This window comes from Erpetoichthys calabaricus, chromosome 3, assembly GCF_900747795.2.
Source record: "Erpetoichthys calabaricus chromosome 3, fErpCal1.3, whole genome shotgun sequence".
Taxonomy (NCBI): Eukaryota; Metazoa; Chordata; class Cladistia; order Polypteriformes; family Polypteridae; genus Erpetoichthys; species Erpetoichthys calabaricus.
In genome coordinates this window covers 272,902,832-272,923,621 of record NC_041396.2, presented here as the reverse complement: position 1 = coordinate 272,923,621, position 20,790 = coordinate 272,902,832, and the positions used below count along the sequence as shown (strand labels likewise).

At 38.6% G+C, this 20,790-nt stretch overlaps 1 protein-coding gene across 3 annotated transcripts in view; it reads right to left on the bottom strand.

Moving 5' to 3' along the window:
• The window catches only part of srrt (serrate RNA effector molecule homolog (Arabidopsis)), a 48,854-nt gene extending 39,358 nt beyond the window's left edge, over positions 1 to 9,496 (bottom strand). For all 3 annotated transcript variants that reach the window (XM_051925296.1, XM_028798297.2, XM_028798298.2), the window contains exons 1-5: positions 9,368 to 9,496; positions 8,200 to 8,327; positions 5,693 to 5,821; positions 5,415 to 5,561; positions 4,461 to 4,649 (exon numbers count right to left, since the gene is read on the bottom strand). In XM_051925296.1, coding sequence (XP_051781256.1) covers positions 4,461 to 4,649; positions 5,415 to 5,561; positions 5,693 to 5,821; positions 8,200 to 8,318 — 584 coding nt within the window. In that variant the 5' untranslated portion in view covers positions 8,319 to 8,327; positions 9,368 to 9,496. The remainder of the gene's footprint in view (positions 1 to 4,460; positions 4,650 to 5,414; positions 5,562 to 5,692; positions 5,822 to 8,199; positions 8,328 to 9,367) is intronic.
• Between the last annotated feature and the right edge of the window lie 11,294 nt (positions 9,497 to 20,790).

Here is a 20,790-nt window from a genome sequence, read left to right as displayed (position 1 = left end):
TACCATTGTGTACAAATAGTACACTGGTAGCAGTGAAAAAATATTCAAGGATGATATTTGCTTAAGAACATTTTCCTTGGCACTATATGGCAAGAGTTATCTAAAGCTCAGTTGTGAGCTTACAGATTCTTTAACCAGCTGAAAAATTAAGAGGTTTTTATCGTTTAAAAAAAAAACAAAAAAAAAAAAACACCATCTTCAGTAACATGAAAAATAAACTACTAGTTTAAAATTCTCTATAAAACATGACACAGTATCTAGAGTATATTTAACTGGGAAGCCCTTGCTAAATTAAAAAAAAATCCCAATAGCTAAAAGAGTTTAATTGATTTTTTTTTTTTTTTTTTAATACAATACAATAAATAAATCACCATTTTAGGACCAATTTACCTTTGCTTCTTTCTAGGATTTTACCAGACACATTTTTTTTTTTTCACGTTCACACTTTTGGGCTCTTCAGCATGGTTTCCTCAAGAAGTTTTCCAAACTTCACCCAAATTTGTGATGTGTCTTAAGTTTTGTTTGATTCGCATTATCGGCGTGGCCCTGTCTAGCTGCGGACCCTATGACTGTACCGCTAATCACTGCATTGTGCGCAGTGCGAGCCCTCACTGTCTATGAACGGCAGAGGTGTAGAACAAAAAAAAAAATTTCAAAAAGTGTCCAACGTGGCTGATATTTCCATTTTTGCTCTTCTGAAACCTTTGTTTTGAGGAGGAAAGAAGGGGGTTGTTAAATAAAAAATAAATAAAACATCAACACATACAATTCTCAACAAAATAAAGAATACAATAAAATTATCACGCCATATCACTCATCCAATCACAGAATTCGCACTATTTCCTATAACAAATAACTAAAAGCTTAAGAGAACATATACTAAAAATAGCAACCACAACATTCTATTACAACAGTGTTCAGCCTCTGGGTATTTCCCCAAAGAGAATGCAATAACTTTCTTCAGTTCTCAAATTCCTGACTGAAATGCTTAGTGGAATACTGATTACTTACAAAAGGTCACAACCACTGAAATTTTTAATGTGTACACCTTAAATGACAGACTTTCATTGTTATAAATTCTTACATATTTCAGTCCGAACAAAAATTAAAATGGGGAGTTATCTGACCGAGGTGTACTATTAAAAGATATATATATTTAAAAAAAAAGATTATTGTTTGAAAAGTATTTTGCAGCTTTGCTTCAATTTATCATATTGTATATATTGTAATATATCCTTTTCACATTTCATTCTTAGAAGCACACAATGCATACTATTTGTGAAGTACAAAAATTGACTTGGGAATTATTTTTTGAAGAAATGCTCATGATGTACAGGGAAAAATGCATTTCTGTGAAGACAGACTTGAAATGTATTAACCATAGCATTACCACAGAAGGCACTATAATTCACAAAATAGTTTCAAATATATAAAATAAAGCAGGAAGACGAACTGAAAGAGCCTTATTTTCTGGCTACTAACTTATACAACATCTTAATTTACAAAAGCAGGAGCACTTTATAACTTTTTTTTTTTTTTTAATATGTTACCCCACATACTCTGTAGCATTGAATGACAAAAATATTTACTCTCATGTCTTAATGCAGAATGGCGAGAAAGAAGTTAAATCACACAATAGAAGGCAATTACAACCAGTGTTGAACAATACCAAATGTGAAAAAACAAGCATTAAAAAAATAAGTTAAAAAATAATAAACAAGTTATTTGTGTGAGATAATTTAATTTAAATTGGTAAAATTTAATTAAGATATTTTTATACAGCTATATCCTTAATCATCACCACGCACATAAGCAGGAAACCTAAAGCCTAAGACAGGACTTATTTCAAAAAGTGACACCAATGTGGCTTTATGTCTATGTGTGTGTCGATAATTCAGGAACTATATGAACTGAAGCATATTTCTATCTAAAGTTCCTACCCTACAAAAGTGCTTCTTTTTAAAATTTTGTGCACCATTTCTCTTAATCTTAAGTGATACTGATTCGGCTTTGCTCCAGAATTCTGATTCCCTTTTTACAATTACAGGTGTTTATTGAAAATAAATGGACTGCCTCAGCAAAGATTAGGCAAAAATAGAGAAAAGAGGTTTATTATTATTTTTTGGCCAATATCTTTATCCAAGGCAACTTACAACATTTGATATACAATGTATTACATTTCTAGTGTTTTTCCTTTTGGAGCACAGGCAGGTGAAGTGACTCGCTCATTGTCAGTGCCAGTAAGCGGGACCTGAATCCACCACCTCAAACTTTGAAGTCCAAAACCATAACCACTATGCCATACTGCCTGCAGTAATGCTTTGAACATATAGTAATTATTATTCAGAAACTGAATTTTTCTTTCATTCTGGCACTTCTAATAAAAACATTAAAAAAGAAAAAAAAATCCACTTGTAAAGAGCCTTATTAATCAAGGAATGAATGGGCTGATCGCACCACAACTGTAGAACGTTTGCATTATTAATGATGTTTTGAATCCTACACCATTCATATCATAAGCTGATCCTATAACCTTTAATGGCAATCTTTAATAGGAAGGGAGGGGTATGTCAAAAATAAATAGGTTCCAATATTACAATTTGCTTAGTGGGAAAAAAACAAAACTACAACATGGGGCTGAAGCAAAAGAACAGCCAAAATATGAAACACAGTGTCTTGAATATTTGGTAATAAACAGAATGCAAGTGGTAAATGTCAGAAATTTCAGAAGGCAAAATAACCATTGTTTTTTGGTTTTCTTTAAAGGAAAAAAAAAAATCAGACATCTCACATTCTGGATTTTCTGAGAAAGATAACAGAGTAACTAAAAAATTAAAATCTAGAAAAGGGAGAAAGACAAAGTTTTAAAAAAATGAGGGTGCAGAGTAGAGATGCACTATGCCACAATAATAAGTGGAAAGATGTGAGGTAACCTTTGCTAAGACATTTTTGAACTTACTTGTGAAACAGCACCATCAAGCTATAAGAACTCTTATTGACAGCTGCACTTACAGAACTCTGTGTGTCCTTCTGGATAGATTTTATAATAAAAAAGTATTACACAAGATAACCACTTATTGCGATTGGATTTTTTTTTTTAGTACAGAAATGTTAGGGTACTACATTATTCATATTATGCCATGAAAAGTACTACACAGAATTAACTTGTGTGCCCGATATAACATGTAAGGGAAACAGAAGTTTCCAGGTAAGGTAGATACACTTTTAATCAAGGTACCGTACATTGGCGAAACGATAAATTCTGACTAGCACATGCAGTAAGAATTTCACTGAACACTTACACACATTAGAATAAAAACTGGATAAACCTAGAAAGAACAAAACAAAAAAAAGCTATTTCTATTAGCTGCAAGGCTATTAATTAATGTAAAAGCGGTATGATACTGCACTGTCCTATTATTTATGATTTTAAAAAGTTAACACAAGATCAAATTTCATTGACAATGCAAGCACTAAAGTACTACAGTATAACAGCAAATGCACTGTTGGCCAAAACAAAATTAATGAAACGCATGATTTTTCAAATTGTTACCTTTCCAAACTTCACACTGACCTAACTTCCAAAAAATTCAGAACTGATGAATTTCTATTTTGGTGTCTTAAAAACTTTGTGAACTTTAGTAATTAGCATGTTGACATAGATTATTTAACTTTATTAGGAGAGAGTTCCTACCCCCCAACCCCCCTCCCCTGTTAAGCATGTTTGAAAATTGAAAAACTGCTGTTTCAAAACATCCATGGGCATATTTAATTTTTGGAAGTTACGCTGCATCTAAAAGGGCTTTTAAACTCTTTCAATGAATGAATTCTAAGGTGTAACCATAAAGTTTAAATAAGGCTCAAAAATATTAGGCCTGCCTAAAAATATTACAAAAAACAAGACCACACTCCTCTCCCCAATGATGAAACTTGTGTTATTGCCCTATTGTGAAATGCTGACTCCTCAGATAAAAACACTCAAAATACATTAAGATTTGCAATGTGATAAGTCTGTCGGACAATGGGGAATGGATAGCTTCAATGACACCAGAGACTTTGAAAGTGGACTGTTATATTAGGATATAGTTAAAAAAAGCCTGTGTTTAAAAGTTTCAAGGAGGATTCTAATACACAGAAAAAACAAAAAACTTCTGATTAAAAAAAGATAATTGCAGCATACAAATTCCCTACATAATGCTGTTTTTAGCAGAAACATTATGTGGAATTAAAATAAAATGAACTGTTACCTACTTATAGCTGGGGCAAAATTAAACAATATTGGTAAGAAAACCTTTTTAATCTCCTGTTTATAATAAGATTATTCTTTAAACAATTTTATTCTATGCCAATTTCATGTGCTCTAGTCAGATAAACTCTTGCAAACCCATTCTTACTTCAAATAGTAAATTAATATAACACAATTCTTTTAATGACAGAATAAAGTTAAATACTTAACATACCACTCTTCATCTTTATGGGCCAAAAAGAAATCCTGCATTTGCTGCCGTCGAAATTCCAGTTTATACTCATTGTAACGCTTCACAGCTTCAGTCTCATCAACAGAGTCCTCAAGTGAGAGTAGAAACTCTTTAAAAGACTTCATAACAGGTGGAGGTGGGCCAAGGTCCAAGTCATGCAAACTTCCAAGTCTAGGGATGGAAATATTATTTCTTAGAAACATTAAACTCCTAAATAAAGTAAGACTTAGAATCAAGGAAGATTATCAAACAAAGGATCATAAATGTGAATTATAACTCAGAATAAAAAGTTTACAAAATACTATACATAAGAAAAGAAGTTGTTTTGGTTTTTCATCTCCCAGAAAATTTGTGTTCCTGAATAGTGGGGATTCATACCCTATAATTGCACAGATATGGGAACCAACAGTTTCGGCAAAAAACCCCTATGAGATTCCACCACTTCTGATGGCATCCAGCTAATGCAGAAAACTTTCATTCCCAAGGCATGGTTATTAATAGCTACTTTATACACGTTAATGCTATAAGCTGCAGTAATTCAGAGATTCACACACACACTCCTCCGGATGAACATTAAATTTTTAAAAGGCTTAAACAAGTCCTTATTATAAACTGATATGTCCAGGTATGAAGATGAGGAAATGCACGGCCTCATTACTGAACCTAATCTGCATGAGCTATATTACATCAATGAGCAGATGAGTGACAGGGTGAAAAAAAAGAGAAGGAGAAAAATATACCCTGAAGTTATGTCTTTGATAGACCACATTGTATGGTAATGATTGAGATAATTTTCACATCACCCATCAAGGAATTCTAGAGATGTTTCTTTATTTTCCAATTAAGTTCAAAAGTAATTACTTATGACCTTGTTGCTTGCAACTACACTTTGGTTATATTCTAATTAAAAGAACATTAAAGCATGTAAGACCTTACCTGGCTTGGATGGGTATGCTGTGTGGCTGCTGCATTAGGTGCATATCAGGATGTCCCCAAGGTTGGGGTGGGCCATAACTAGGACCTCCAGCTCCCCCATAAGGCATGTCATATCCGCCATGGTAGGGGTCACCACCATGGTCATCCCTTATTTAATGTTACAGAGAATAAATAAAAAACAGAAAATTTACCTTTAACTATGGAAACACTAGATGAAATAACATTACTTTCAAGACATTCAAGTTAAGAGTTAATAGAAAGAAAACAATCGTACTCACCAGTCTCTCCTTAAACGCTTCTGGGGAGGACTCAGCTCATGGCGAGGAGGTGAAAACCTTTCACGGCGTCCACGGTCATAATCCCGGTATTCTCCTCTGCTGCGTCTCTCACGACTACGATCCCACTCTCTTGAAATATTGAAACAAAATAAATGCATCAAGAACAAAAACTCTAAAAATTTAACAATTTGGTGTGATGAAGGATAATAAAGAAAAAGCTGTGATCGGCCCATTTTTTTTTGTACTCAGTATCACATTGAAAAGAAAAAAACAAACAAAAAAAAACAAACAGTAATAATCCTTGTAAGCAATGTCAGATCACTATTTCATGCCATTGATTAAAGAGACAAGATGATTCAGAATCCCATCAAATAGTTTTTTTAAATGAAGGCAGGATTATAGTTTTAAAGATGTGACTGGGTAACTCTTTCCATTATGTAATTTGAAATTGTGCTTTTTGTCATATACTCGTACAGCACACTAGAAATTTGCCTTTGGTGGTTAGTGTGTCAGAAATCATCAAGACTTATTTTACTTCTGCAAATGTGCACAAAGTTTACCAAGAATATGTCAACAGGGGAAGCATACAAACCGTCAGCATCTCATGACTTTTCCCATCACTGTTCCTTGGAAGTCTAGTTTCCCCCATAAGCTACTAGCTTCTTAAACAGGTACTGTAATTGTAAAAACTGCTATCCCACAAACATTTACTGTAAAGTTGCAATATCCTTTTTTTTATATAAATGAAAATTTTTGTAAGACAGGTTAAAACTGACTACGGTTTGACTAGATCTTCAGTGTACATTCTGCACTACAACCTTGAGGTAACATACACAAGCAACATTCCTAATTACTAAATCAATCTGAATATCATGAATACTCATCTATCCTGTGTATAAGCTGTGTGGTGAAAGAATGTAAACTTGGAAACTGCTAGGGGCTTACTGTATATGAAAAAAAGTGCAGAACAACAATAAAACACCAGACAGTATCAATTTTAAAAAACCCAAATATTAATTGATAATAGTACATTCAAAATGAAATAACCGCATTCCATCTATATAAATAATGTGTATACGAACATTACCGCTCTACATTTTATGAAAGCAGACATATGCGCTTGAAGAGCCTACTGTACAGTTCCCAAAACACAAAGGCTAAAAGGAAAAGTCAAGCATGTGAACTGCAACAGCTGACACTCTATGCTGTGGTGTGTCTGGCTGTAAACATCACTTCATGGGAGGCCCACCAAATCATGAATTAAAAGAACAGGCTTAGTTATGGGATGCACTCTCAACCCATTGGAGGTAGCAGAGGAGGAACGAATGAAGACAAAACCAGCAGCCATTAAGAATAATCCTGCACATTTCTATGGCACAATAGCACAAAGTATCTTCAGTCAATGAATTATTCGGCTACTGGGGCTCCTTTATATCAACAGCAATATACAGTACCTCTAAATGCTTCACTGTAACTAACAAGTCAGAAGGTTTTATTCTTTTTAGTCACAGTATATATTTGAGATGGATTTACGGTTTGTTATAGTAACAATAATATTTACCTATCTTCTGTAAAAAGCTACATTTTCCCCTGGGTATAAATAAAATTCTGTCTGGATTAGAAATGAGTACATTAGAGTGTCAGCTCAAGTTGGACTGTTGGGAGAAAAAGTCAGAGAAGCAAGACTGCATTGGTTTTGACATGTGCAGTGGAGAGATGCTGGGTATATTGGGAAAATAATGTTAAAGATAGAGCTGCAAGGAAAGAGGAAGGCCTAAGAGAAGGTTTATAGATGTGGTGACAGAGGACATGCAGGTGGGTGGGAGTAACAGAGCAAGATGGAGAAGACAAAAAGAGATGGAAAAAGATGATGCACTGTGGCGACCCCTAACGGGAGCAGCTGAAAGAAGATGATAAAATTCTGTCTACATTCTGAAATGAACTAAGAAACTTGTCTTATTTATTTGACCTCTATGTTTTGTAAAAGAATGGACAATTTTATACACTATTATTAACTTTTATATGTATATATCAGGACATCTTTAGTAGCTGGAATCCCTCTGATGTCTAACAAGTTTCTCCCATGAAATAAAACTGCTATTGTATTTGAAGCCCAGTTTCGTTAATAGCCAAACCTTATACAGTATATTGCAGTTTTGGTTACACCTCTAAGGAACTTACTGCAAGCCATATTCATTTACCCCTTAACCAAATGTTAAAGAACAGAATCTTTTTTTTCTCTCCAACCAAGGGTAAAAATTACATTATTAAAATATATATTTACATTTCCTTTAAATTTTCTGTAGAAAGGCAGATAGATAAATCACTATTAATACAAAACGAAAACATTACATAAAACAGTGCTGACCAGAGTTAAAAAAATGTTCTATGACATAGGCAAAGAAGATTCTGTATACAAAATACAGCATTCAAAGGTGAACATAATATTACAATTACACTAAGTATTTCAGACAGACAATCTTAGTACACTATTTCACCATCCTCACCTGTCATTCCAGTCATCCCTGCGGCGGTCCTCACGTTCCCTGGACCTATCATAGTCACTTCTCTCACGCCGAAATTTGTCCCTACGCCTGCGATCATATTCATCATCACTGTCAGCCATTTTAATCAACTGTATAAAAAAAAAAAAAAAAAAACAAAAAAAAAAAAAACAATAAATACATCCTATTAAATTTTACTATTATCTTATCATCATCAACTAATTCCAATTTGACTTGGTCTCTCAGTAAAAAAAAAAAAAACTTTCTTCTAGGATGATACTTTTAAGAAGAATGGTGACTTGAGAATATTATACAATTTGTTAAAAGAAATACCCTGTATAAAGCGATACAGTTACATGTGCACATTCAGTGACACACACAACAATCCCAAAATATTATGTAACACAAATGACTGCATTTGCTCAAATCGCCGAAGGAGTAAATAAATTAAAACTAATGCAATAAAATCTATAATACTGTAAGTACATCGTTACGAAACCCCAAAAGCTTAAAATTTAAGAAACAGACGGAAAATTTAATGAAATTCAATTTTTAGCCGTTGTGACTTGGGAACAAACTAACCAAGGAACTGCGTTCAAATAACTTATAAAGTTAAGTTATATAAAAGTTATATAAAACAACTCAAATGTATAAAACGTAATGAGAGACTTACACAACTAGGTGACGATACAACGTGCAAGCATCCTAACGATTACTTAAAAACCGGGATGAACGGTACATTGGACTAAATTATTCTACTTCTTAAATATTTATACGTTTGAAATACAATATTCCATTTCGGTACGAAACACTGTCCTTTTGAGAGTCCAGCGAGCAGTTTTCCCCGTCTACGAGCAGCTCCTATGGGGCCTGCTTCTCGACCACACCACCCAGGTTTCTATTCTTCTACTCGCCACATTCGTTGGCTGGCTTAAAATTTACTTTTTACATTTTCCAAAAATGCCCACCCAATTACATGCATCGTAGTATTCTGGAAATATCCTCAATGGCCTAACGCCCGTTTTCACTTCCCGTACTGTTCACCTCGACCTCCCTATTCACGATTTCCATTCATTTATCAAAACCTAACATATTCCTACACCATTAAATCGGAAACGAACATCACGACACCCTCTGATTCCAAAAGACTTGCTATTCACATAAGTCTTACCAACTCGGTTAAAAACAGTCACGTTGTTATAATTATGCTTTGTTTATTCTTCGGAGCGCGAAAACGCCGCCAGGTTTCTGAGGCCGAAAATCCCGGATGTAGCCGCAATGTATTTTACGTAATCAAGAAAGCGCGTCATGCGCCAAAGTGACACTGCGCATGTGTAAAACCAAGCCGGAAACATGAGTGATTCAAATAGAGACAGCTTTATTGATATTTCTTTAATTACACTGATTCGTGAATGTAAATCGAATATAAAGGGTACTTGAGCGTTGGAGAGTTTTTTTATGCGTCAGGAGTCCTTACGTTTTTGAAGGGCTAACGCATCTGTTATACAACCGAGGACGATCAAAATTGTGGCAAGCAAAAACCGTCTTGAGCATTACGTCCAAAGAGAAATACGTGGCAAAGTACTGTACTTAGTGAAAGTGAGGAGGCCATGCGATGATCTTGTGCGCGAAGCTTACAGGATTGACTCTGGTCCGTTATGAATGAAACGGATTTGAGATTATTATGTAGTTTTTACAATAATCCAGCCACAGGGGATGCACAAATCAGTGTGTTTATTCGTGCAGGTCCCAAGCCCGGATAAATGGGGAGGGTTACGTCAGGAAGGGCATCCAGTGTAAAATTTTGCCAAATCAATATGCGGACAATACAAATTTCCATAACGGATCGGTCGAGCCCCGGGTTAACAACGACCGCCACCCGTAGGCCTACTGTTAGCCAACAGGGTGCTGGCGGAAATTAGGCTACTGTTGTCCGAAGGAGAAGAATAGGTGGGAGACGTGTCCGGAGGCAGGAGGAGAGGAGGAAAGTAAAGAGAGTGGAACTGAGGGTAGGATCTTTGAATATTGGCAGTATGACTGGTAAGGGGAGAGAGTTAGCAGATATGATGGAGAGAAAGAAGGTTGATATATTGTGCGTGCAAGAGACTAAATGGAATGGGAGTAAGGCCAGGTGGATTCAAATTGGAGTTATTCTGAAGGAACAGTATGTCAAGAGTGTTTTGGAGGTGAAAAGAGTGTCAGGCAGAGCAATGATTATGAAGCTGGAAATTGGAGGTGTGATGATGAATGATGTTAGTGCATATGCACCGCAAGTTGGGTGTGCAATGGGTGAGAAAGAAGATTTTTGGATTAAGTTGGATGAAGTGATGAACAATGTACCCAAGGGACAGAAAGTGGTGACTTGAGCGGATTTCAGTGGGCATGTTGGTGAAGGGAACAGTGGAGACGAGGAGGTGATGGGTAGGTATGGTGTCAAGGAGTGGAATGAAGAAGGTCAAAGGATAGTGGATTTTGCCAAAAGGATGGACATGGCTGTGGTGAATATGTATTTTAAGAAGAGGGAGGAACATAGGTTTACATACAAGAGTGGAGGAAGATGCACATAGTAGATTACATCCTATGCAGAAGAGTTGATCTGAAGGAGATTGAAGACTACAAAGTGGTGGCACGGGAAAGTGTAGTTGAGCAGCATAGGATGGTGGTCTGTAGGATGATGTTGGAGATCAAGAAGAGGAAGAGAGTGAGAGCAGAGCCAAGGATCAAATGGTGGAAGTTGGAAAAGGAAGACTGCAAGGTTGAGTTTAGGGAGGAGGTGAGACAGGCACTGGGTGACAGTGAAGAATTACCAGACAGCTGGGAAACTACAGCAGATGTAATAAGGGTGACAGCAAGAAGGGTGCTTGGCGTGACATCTGGAAAGAGGAAGGAGGAAAAGGAAACCTGGTGGTGGAATGAGCAAATATAGGAGAGTATACAGAGGAAGAGGATGGCAAAGAAGAAGTGGGATAGTCAGAGAGATGTAGAAAGTAGACAAGAGTACAAGGAGATAAGGCGCAAGGTGAAGAGAGAGGTAGCGAAGGCTAAAGAAAGGCTTATGATGAGTTGTATGAGAGGTTGGACACTAAGGAGGGAGAAAAGGACATGTACCGATTGGCTAGACAGAGAGACCGAGCTGGGAAAGATGTGCAGCAGGTTAGGGTGATAAAGGAAAAAGATGGAAATGTACTCACAAGCAAGGAGAGTGTGTTGAGCAGATGGAAAGAGTACTTTGAGAGGCTGATGAATGAAGAGAACGAGAGAGAGAAGAGGTTGGATGATGTGGAGATATTGAATCAGGAAGTGCAACGGATTTGCATGGAGGAATTAAGGACAGCTATGAAGAGGATGAAAAATGGAAAGGCTGTTGGTCCAGATGAAATACTTATGGAAGCATGTAGGTGTTTAGGAGAGATGGCAGTGGAGTTTTTAACCAGATTGTTTAATGGAATCTTGGAAAGTGAGAGGATGCCTGAGGAGTGGAGAAGAAGTGTACTGGTGCCGATATTTAAGAATAAGGGGGATGTGCAGGACTGCAGTAACTACAGGGGAATTAAATTGATGAGCCACAGCATGAAGTTATGGGAAAGAGTAGTGGAAGTGAGGTGATGATTAGTGAGCAGCAGTATGGTTTCATGCCAAGAAAGAGCACCACATATGCAATGTTTGCTCTGAGGATGTTGATGGAGAAGTTTAGAGAAGGCCAGAAGGAGTTGCATTGCGTCTTTGTGGACCTGGAGAAAGCATATGACAGGGTGCCTTGAGAGGAGCTGTGGTATTGTATGAGGAAGTCAGGAGTGGCAGAGAAGTATGTAAGAGTTGTACAGGATATGTACGAGGGAAGTGAGACAGTGGTGAGGTCTGCAGTAGGAGTGACGGATGCATTGAAGTTGGAGGTGGGATTACATCAGGGATCTGCTCTGAGCCCTTTCTTATTTGCAATTGTGATGGACAGGTTGACAGACGAGATTAGACAGGAGTCGCCATGGACTATGATGTTTGCTGATGACATTGTGATCTGTAGCGATAGTAGGGAGCAGGTTGAGGAGACCCTGGAGAGACGGAGATATGCTCTAGAGAGGAGAGGAATGAAGGTCAGTAGGAACAAGACAGAATACATGTGTGTAACTGAGAGGGAGGTCAGTGGAATGGTGAGAATGCAGGGAGTAGAGTTGGCGAAGGTGGATGAGTTTAAATACTTGGGATCAACAGTACAGAGTAATGGGGATTGTGGAAGAGAGGTGAAAAAGAGAGTGCAGGCAGGGTGGAATGTGTGGAGAAGAGGGTTAGGAGTGATTTGTGACAGACGGGTATCAGCAAGAGTGAAAGGGAAGGTCTACAGGATGGTAGTGAGACCAGCTATGTTATATGGGTTGGAGACGGTGGCACTGACCAGAAAGCAGGAGACAGAGCTGGAGGTGGCAGAGTTAAAGATGCTAAGATTTGCACTGGGTGTGACGAGGATGGGTAGGATTAGAAATGAGTACATTAGAGGGACAGCTCAAGTTGGACAGTTGGGAGACAAAGTCAGAGAGGCGAGATTGCGTTGGTTTGGACATGTGCAGAGGAGAGATGCTGGGTAAATTGGGAGAAGGATGCTAAGGATAGAGCTGCCAGGGAATAGGAAAAGAGGAAGGCCTAAGCGAAGGTTTATGGATGTGGTGAGAGAGGACATGCAGGTGATGGGTGTAACAGAGCAAGATGCAGAGGACAGAAAGATATGGAAGAAGATGATCCACTGTGGCAACCCCTAACGGGAGCAGCCGAAAGAAGAAGATGTAGCTTTTACAATGTCTTCTGTTCTTAGTAGCAAGTACTGTTTTATATCTAAAACATGTTCACAAATTTACATCACACCACAGTTAATGACCCATTCACACTTGAGTGTTGTAAGTTAGCGTTTGTTTGGCGTTTTTTCAATATTTTAAAATGGCTTTTTTTTAGCATTTTTCAGGAGATGCTTGGGTGGTTTTCAAGTGTTTTCCATCGTTTTTGAGGGTTGTCCAAGAAACGTTTTGCAGGAAAAATGTAACTGGCTTCATTTCCATTTTGTTAGCGGTGAGGTGTTCTGCGGTTGAGACGTGGTTGTTGTGTCCTCAAGAATGTCTTCCATGACTTTAGTGCTTTCAATCCTGGTGATCACAATACTGAACAAGAATAGTCCCAGTGTTGTGGGATCTCAGGCAGGATCCTGAAAAATTCCAAGGAATGAACAGGGACCCCAACTGGGATGAAGGGTGATCCCTGACCCAGATGGGAGGCCAGTATTGTGGAAGGACAGGGGTAGACAACATGGCTGAACTACATGCTTCCCCAACACACTAGGTGGCGGCATCACCAGCCTCCCTGGGTGAGGCTGCTGGGCGGACACCTGTAAGGCACACTGGCTATTGTACTCCCATAGGGCAGCTTTGTCGGGTTCTGTGGATGCTGCCAGGCGATGCGTCAGGGATCCATCATCCCTACTTTGTAAGACTAACATTTGACCCAAAAGTACTCCTGGCTCCAACATAAAGGAAGCCACTCGACCTCATCCCAGTAAGTTGGAGTTGGGTGTGGAGGATGGACAAAGCTTGCCTTGGAGGTGTGGAGGAGATGATAGAAATAGAAGCTATTTTTGATTTCAAAGACTTTTTGTAAGGTATTTTTATACAAATAAACCTTGTTGTTATATGGGACTTGTTTCTTGGGTTTGGAGTGCTGCAACACCCCCTTGTGGTCACAATACATTTAATCCTGCATTTGCTGAAGGATTAATTTAATCTGCCCAGTTTAGGATCACATGTAGCCAGTGATTATCACAGCAGCACTGGGTGTAAGGCAAGAAGCAAATGTGGTGGACGGTTCACCTAGCCTTATCAGGGTTGAATCATACAGCCAAGCAGAAAAGAGTGTGCCAGGTACAATCTAGAAACAGAAACCTATAAATTAAAGCACCAGTTTAGTTTTCATTCAGTTTAGTTATTTGATAAAGATATTTTTAAACCGTGATCTGGTGGTGCAGTGGCAACTGTTTGTACCCATGGGCTCAGATTAGTGATGAATGTTACTTCACAGCACAGGAAGGACTAAACATATCTTCTTAATTGAGACATAACAATGACACATCTACAGTATTCCATCTGCAGCTAAACACACTGTTTTGTCTTGGTAGAGTAATATATATTGCTCTACTTTCCCCTATTGTATTATTAATATGTAGCCTTAGAATGCCTAATCTCACAGACTTACCACTGTTTATAAGGTATTATTGTATATAACGTATCCCCAACTTCCCTTCTATATCTACAACCTCGGGCAATTAGAGGTAGTAAAAAGACAAGCAGAAGTTAAGTTACACATAAAATAATGTATTACTGATAATATTCATAAATAATAACAAAATGCAAAGTACATTTGAATATTGGCAACCATACAACCTGATTAAATGGTGATATGTAGTTCAGGCGTCACACAGACTTGTAATTACTTAAATGTCTCTAGTTAAGGCATCATTGGTGCTCAGCTTTCAGCCACATGTCTGTTCAAAATGGCTGCTAAACTGTGCTCTTCATTGTGTTGTCTTCATCATCACAGGTTAGCAAGAGAGACATACTTCTTCGTCATATGTTGGTTGGTAAGAGAGAGATACTTCTACATCATCACACGTTAGCAAGAGAGATGCTTCTTTCAGATGTTGGTTAGTAAGAGAGAGATACTTGTACATCATCACAGGTTAGCAGGAGAGAGATACTTCTTCATCATATGTTGGTTGGTAAGAGAGAGAGATTGTGAGGTTAAGCACGTACATTTATAAATGTTCTGTCCAACCCCTAGAGCCAATAGGACATCATGGTACTTAAAAGCTTCTGATCCAAGCCAATTCCAAACAGCCATGCTTCAGACCAATGGGGGAAAATAGAACATCTTAACACCTACCCCCAAACCATATGTTAAGGTAACCTAGGTTTGTTGCGGGGGATGAAAGACTTTAGCAAAGAAACACTCCCCAAACTGGTTTAAGGCACATCCTCTCCCAACTCTTTCATAAAATTCAAAGAGGCTCAGTCGTAAAAAAGGGGGGGGGGGGGGGGGGGGGGGATAAACACTAAATTGCATTGCTTTGCCTAAATTACAAATAAAGACATACAAAATATTTATCAAGTTATATGTAAAATCTCACATCACAACACACACTCACTAATACCGATCAATCCAGAAACTCACAGGGAGACCAAGCAAATCCCATATATTTGCCATTGTGAGGCAGGAATGACAGCTCAGAGCAATCACTTTGCCATACTAACTAAACTTCAACTTGATTAACACTAAAGGGACAATTATAACTTTTGTTAATTTCTTATCACTTGATTGCAAACTATGGGCGTACTTCACCTTTACGTCAATAGCTATCTTAGCTCTAGCTAGTTTTTGTTTTTTTTGTTTGTAGTTTTGCTGAGGTATTTCACGATTGACTGATCCAAGAAGAGGTGGAGGATTCTTGCAATAGCACTGCAAATCACCAGTGTTTTACAAGTGTTACCATTAATTTCAATGGAACAAGCATTTGGCTGAAAATGCTCAAAAACTGCTGCATGCAGGAGTTTTCTAAACATTTTGCTGCTAAAAGGCTTAGGTATGCTTTCTGTTAATAATGGCAACTAACTTTTCTAGTGGCTTAGGAGCATTTTGAACTAGCACTAAAAATGTGTGAATGAGCCCCAAGTCTGGGGTATTGGCTATGTACTAACTTGAAACAAATAACTTCATATCAGCATCTAGTTGGGAAAAAGATGTATTTACTAGATTATTAGTGGTAATTATATGGCACTTTATTGCCTAAAATGTGATCTGCCTTTTAATCAGGAATGTTATTGTTAGGCTACCCACAATGGATGGTTCAAGTTGCTTTGCAGTAAGGAGACTGTGGAAGATTGTGGGTTCGCTTCCCGGTTCCTCCCTGTGTGGATAGCGCTTTGAGTACTGAGAAAAGCGCTATATAAATGTAATGAATTATAAGTTGTCCTCTTCACTTTTTATGGCTTTTAGTGCAATGTTTAATGCAGGAGACAGCATGCTCCGAAACTGATTGAGTCATAGTTTTTGAAATAACCAGAGGTTAATCATATGGAAAATGCAAATGGATGGTCTATAATTGAAATATGATCTGGTTTTATGGTTTTAAAAAAAAGACACATTACATTTCTGCATAAAACTGCACATTTTAATTTATTGTAACAACCCAGCAGGAAACAGAGAAGTGGAATTATCCCTCTTTACACTTATTGCTAGTGACTGGTGCTAAAAAGGACCTATGGCATCTTCAAGTGGTGCTTTCGCCATACTGCACAAGTCTTCATTGGCAACACACATTACCAGCTGCTTTGTCTGCTTACACACACAGACTGGCTCCAGCTCACTACGCTCACCCCGGAGTTACTGGCAACCCATATGTCTCACTATTCTCCCTGCTGTCTGTGAGCCAACTCAAACCCAGGGTCTAAATCCGAGGCTCACTCACAGCCACACATACGAGCTGATGGACTGTAGCAGCCAGGATATGCGTCCAAAGTGTTTTGTAAGTGCTATCAGCGCTCTCTCTATCAAATGCTGCTTCATAGCTGGCTTCTTCAGGTATTCACACCCTTTAAGTTATAATGGCAATGTGAGTGATGCAGTCATAATAAACTCAGGATGTCTGAGATTTCTGAAGCAGGCATAAAATCTGGAAATTAAAAAGACCGCTCTAGACAGGGCTGTCAACCCCTTTAACGGGATCTCATTCACTAACATGGGAGTCATATGGAAGCAGCAATTCAAAAGACAATTGTGGCTATCACTTGGGACTTTATGCAAAATTTTGGGAAAGTAAAATGTGCAGTAGTATGTGTTTTTAGGTGTTTATTCTTCATATTTAGGTATGAAAATTTTCATTTTTGCATTCATAGCTTTGTTTCAGGAAAAATGTATTTGTCTAGAAATCGGTAACAATAGGATAAACTAGACTACTGCTTCCCACCAAAGGAACTTCTTTTAAATTCACTAACTTTTGGTCTTCACTGAGATTTTGAATATTCTTCAGGATTCTTTTGCCTTATCAGGGACTAGTAAGTATGAATGCTATCAATACCTATAAAAAGAGAATCATATTCCATTCCTTGGATGGTTAGTAATGAGATAACATCAGATCTCAATGGGGAAAAAAATCCTGCTGGATATCAATACTAATATGGTAATGTGTTAGGAACAAAAGGATGCAACATCTTTTGATGGAAATGAAAATTACCAACCTACAGAGGGCTGAATTCAGACACCACGAAAATCAAAGTGAAAAAATGATGCGGCAGGCTAGTCCATTTTGCTGAAATTTCATTGCAGCAACTCCAAATTGTACTTGGCAGTTTGTATGGCCCCCACGTGCTTGTATGCATACCTGACTACGTCGAGGCATGCTCCAAATGAGACGATGGATGGTGTCCTGGGGGATCTCCTCCCAGATCTGGACCAGGGCATTACTGAGCTCCTGGACAGTCTGAGGTGCAACCTGGTGTCGTCGGATGGACTGAAACATAATGTCCCAGAGGTGTTCTATTGGATTTAGGTCAGGTGAGCGTGGGGTCCAGTCAATTCCTTCATCCTCCAGGAACTGCCTACATACTCTCGTCACATGAAGCCGGGCATTGTCGTGCACCAGGAGGAACCCAGGACCCACTGCACCAGCATAGGCTCTGACAATGGGTCCAAGGATTTCATCCCTATACCTAATGGCAGTCAAGGTGGCTTTTTCTAGCCTGTAGAGATCTGTGCGCCCCTCCGTGGATATGCCTCCCCAGACCATCACTGACCCACCACCAAATCAATCATGCTGAATGATGTTACAGGCAGCATAACATTCTCTATGGCTTCTCCAGACCCTTTCACATCTGTCATGTGTGCTCTGGGTGAACCTGCTCTCATCTGTGCAAAGCACAGGGCGCCAGTGGTGGACCTGCCAATTCTGGTATTCTATTGCAAATGCCAATCGAGCTCCACGGTGCCAAGGAGTGAGCACAGGGCCCACTAGAGGACGTCGGGCCCTCAGGCCACCCTCATGAAGTCTGTTTCTGATTGTTTGGTCAGAGACATTCACACCAGTGGCCTGCTGGAGGTAATTTTTTAGGGCTCTAGCAGTGCCCATCCTGTTCTTCCTTGCCCAAAGGAGCAGATACCAGTCCTGCTGATGGGTTAAGGACCTTCTATGGCCCTGTCCAGCTCTCCTAGAGTAACCGCCTGTCTCCTGGAATCTCCTCCATGACCTTGAGACTATGCTGGGAGACACAGCAAACCTTCTGGCAATGGCACATATTGATGTGCCATCCTGGAGAAGATGGACTACCTGTGCAACCTCTGTAGGGTCCAGGTATCGCCTCATGATACCAGTTGAGATACTGACTGTAACCCAATGCAAAACTAATGAAAAAACAGTCAGAGAAGTTGAGGAGAGAAAAATGTCAGTGGCCTCCACCTGTTAAACCATTCCTGTTTTGGGGGTTGTCTCATTGTTGCCCATCTAGTGCACCTGTTGTTAATTTCTTTAAAACCAAAGCAGCTGAAATTGATTAACAACCCCCTCTGCTACTTAACTGACCACATCAATATCCCTCATTGACTTGATGCTATACTCTGATTAAAAAGTGTTCCTTTAATTTTTGAGCAGTATAGATAGATATGGAAGGCACTACAAGTCAAAAGGTACCAGATGACAAATACTATACTACATAAAACACACAAGTGAAAAGTGGCAAAAGAACACCCAAAAGGAATCCAGTTTAGACAGTTTAATTCAATCTGGTAAAGATAGAGGGTGGAAAATGTTGTAATTGAAGTCCTAAGATTATTGGAGCACAGTACAGTGACGATGACACCACTGCCATCAATGAGTAATGCTAACAGTATTAAAGAAACAGCAAGCTATACGATACTTTGTGAAATCTTCATGACTGGCAGCAGTATTAGTACTGGTAAAGATACTGTCATATGTACAAAGAGCAGCAATTCTTACTTGCATATCTGAACAACAAACAGTATATCATCACACTCCAGTGCTATGATAAAATGTTACCATGCAATTAAACTGTTTAGGGTCATATAGTGGGTTTCTGCAAAGAAAGTTGTCCCTTCTATCAAATTGGAGAGGTGGTGTTCAAAATGCATTGGCCCTGGCAACAATGGGAAAAGGTAAGTACCCACAGCTGGATGTGTAGAGAGATTTTAAGACTGGCACACCAGAAGGGAGGCTGTGGCACACTGAATGGCCACACCACCACATAACAGAGCTATCATCACATTTGGACCACATGCGATCATCTTCTTGAAGTAAGATTTCTATTAATTTATTGTCAATGCCACAAACACCTGCAGTGGTACTTCAGCCAGCCAGATTGGAGTGGAGAACGTTATAGTCTATTGTACCTGGAAATGAGAGATGTTGTGCATGTGTCAGATGGAGATCTGGCAAGAGACTACATCACAATATATGGGCCTATGCAACACTGGACCTGCACATTACATTATGGGGTGGGGTGGTCTCAGCTACAATGCTTATTCATATCTAGTGTTAATCAAGAGGACTTTGAGACATTAAATCTCTTGTATAGAGACTAGTATAAATGTTTCAATACTAAGCAGTGCATGTCATGTCTACAGTTGTTAAATTAGAAGAGTCTTCCGGGTGGTGGGTGCAGCAATGCCATGCTCCCAATCTCTGACTTGCATAAATACAGGACTATTCAAAAAGTGAACTCGCAGCTTCAATTCCATGTTGCAAATCTTGAAGATTAGCAGGCATAGGTAGAACAAACACTCTTTAATGTACCCCCATAGATAAAAATAGCAGGGGGTAAGGTCTGGAGACCTGGGAGACCATAGACGATGAGCAAGATCTTGTTGTCCACCTCTTCCAATTCATCATCCTGGAATGGTGTTGTTCAGGTAACATCGGACCTCCAAGTGGAAATAAGGCGGGGCACCATCTTGCGTGAAAATGAAGTCTGTAGCATGCACTGGTACTTTTAGGCAGGCTTTTAAACTTTGAACTTTCTTCTATCAAGTGATGTGTGGAATGTGTTTCTGTCTTGTACAGTTTGTTTGAAATAAATTTTTGAAATCTGCTCTTTCATTTTGAATAGCCCTGTATTTGAAATTACCGATTCAATGCTTCTTCATTGGTCTTTGATTCCCATATTTAACTGCAATGCTCTCATCCTAGTAATTGAGCTGAAATGACCCCAACCAAGAGCCATGTTAGTCAGCTCTTGGATTACTTAACAGTCCCATCTTTCGCTTTGTTTATCCTTGTTTTATTAGCCTTATCCAAAATAACATCTTTAACAGTTTTTTTATACTAATTCAAACAATATCTCAAGAGTGTTGTTAAACTGTTTGTTATGGAATGATAATTACCATTAACCTTGCTTTATTTTGTAAAGCAGTTTTATTTGCTTGAGGTCCACCAAATAAAAGTGCATGGAACTGACATTGCAAAAGTACAAAGTTACACTCAACACCATCCAAAGAATCTACTAGTGTGGAGCAAAAAAGGCAGCTCTCAATTCATACTGTCTTCAAAAGTATCAGGCA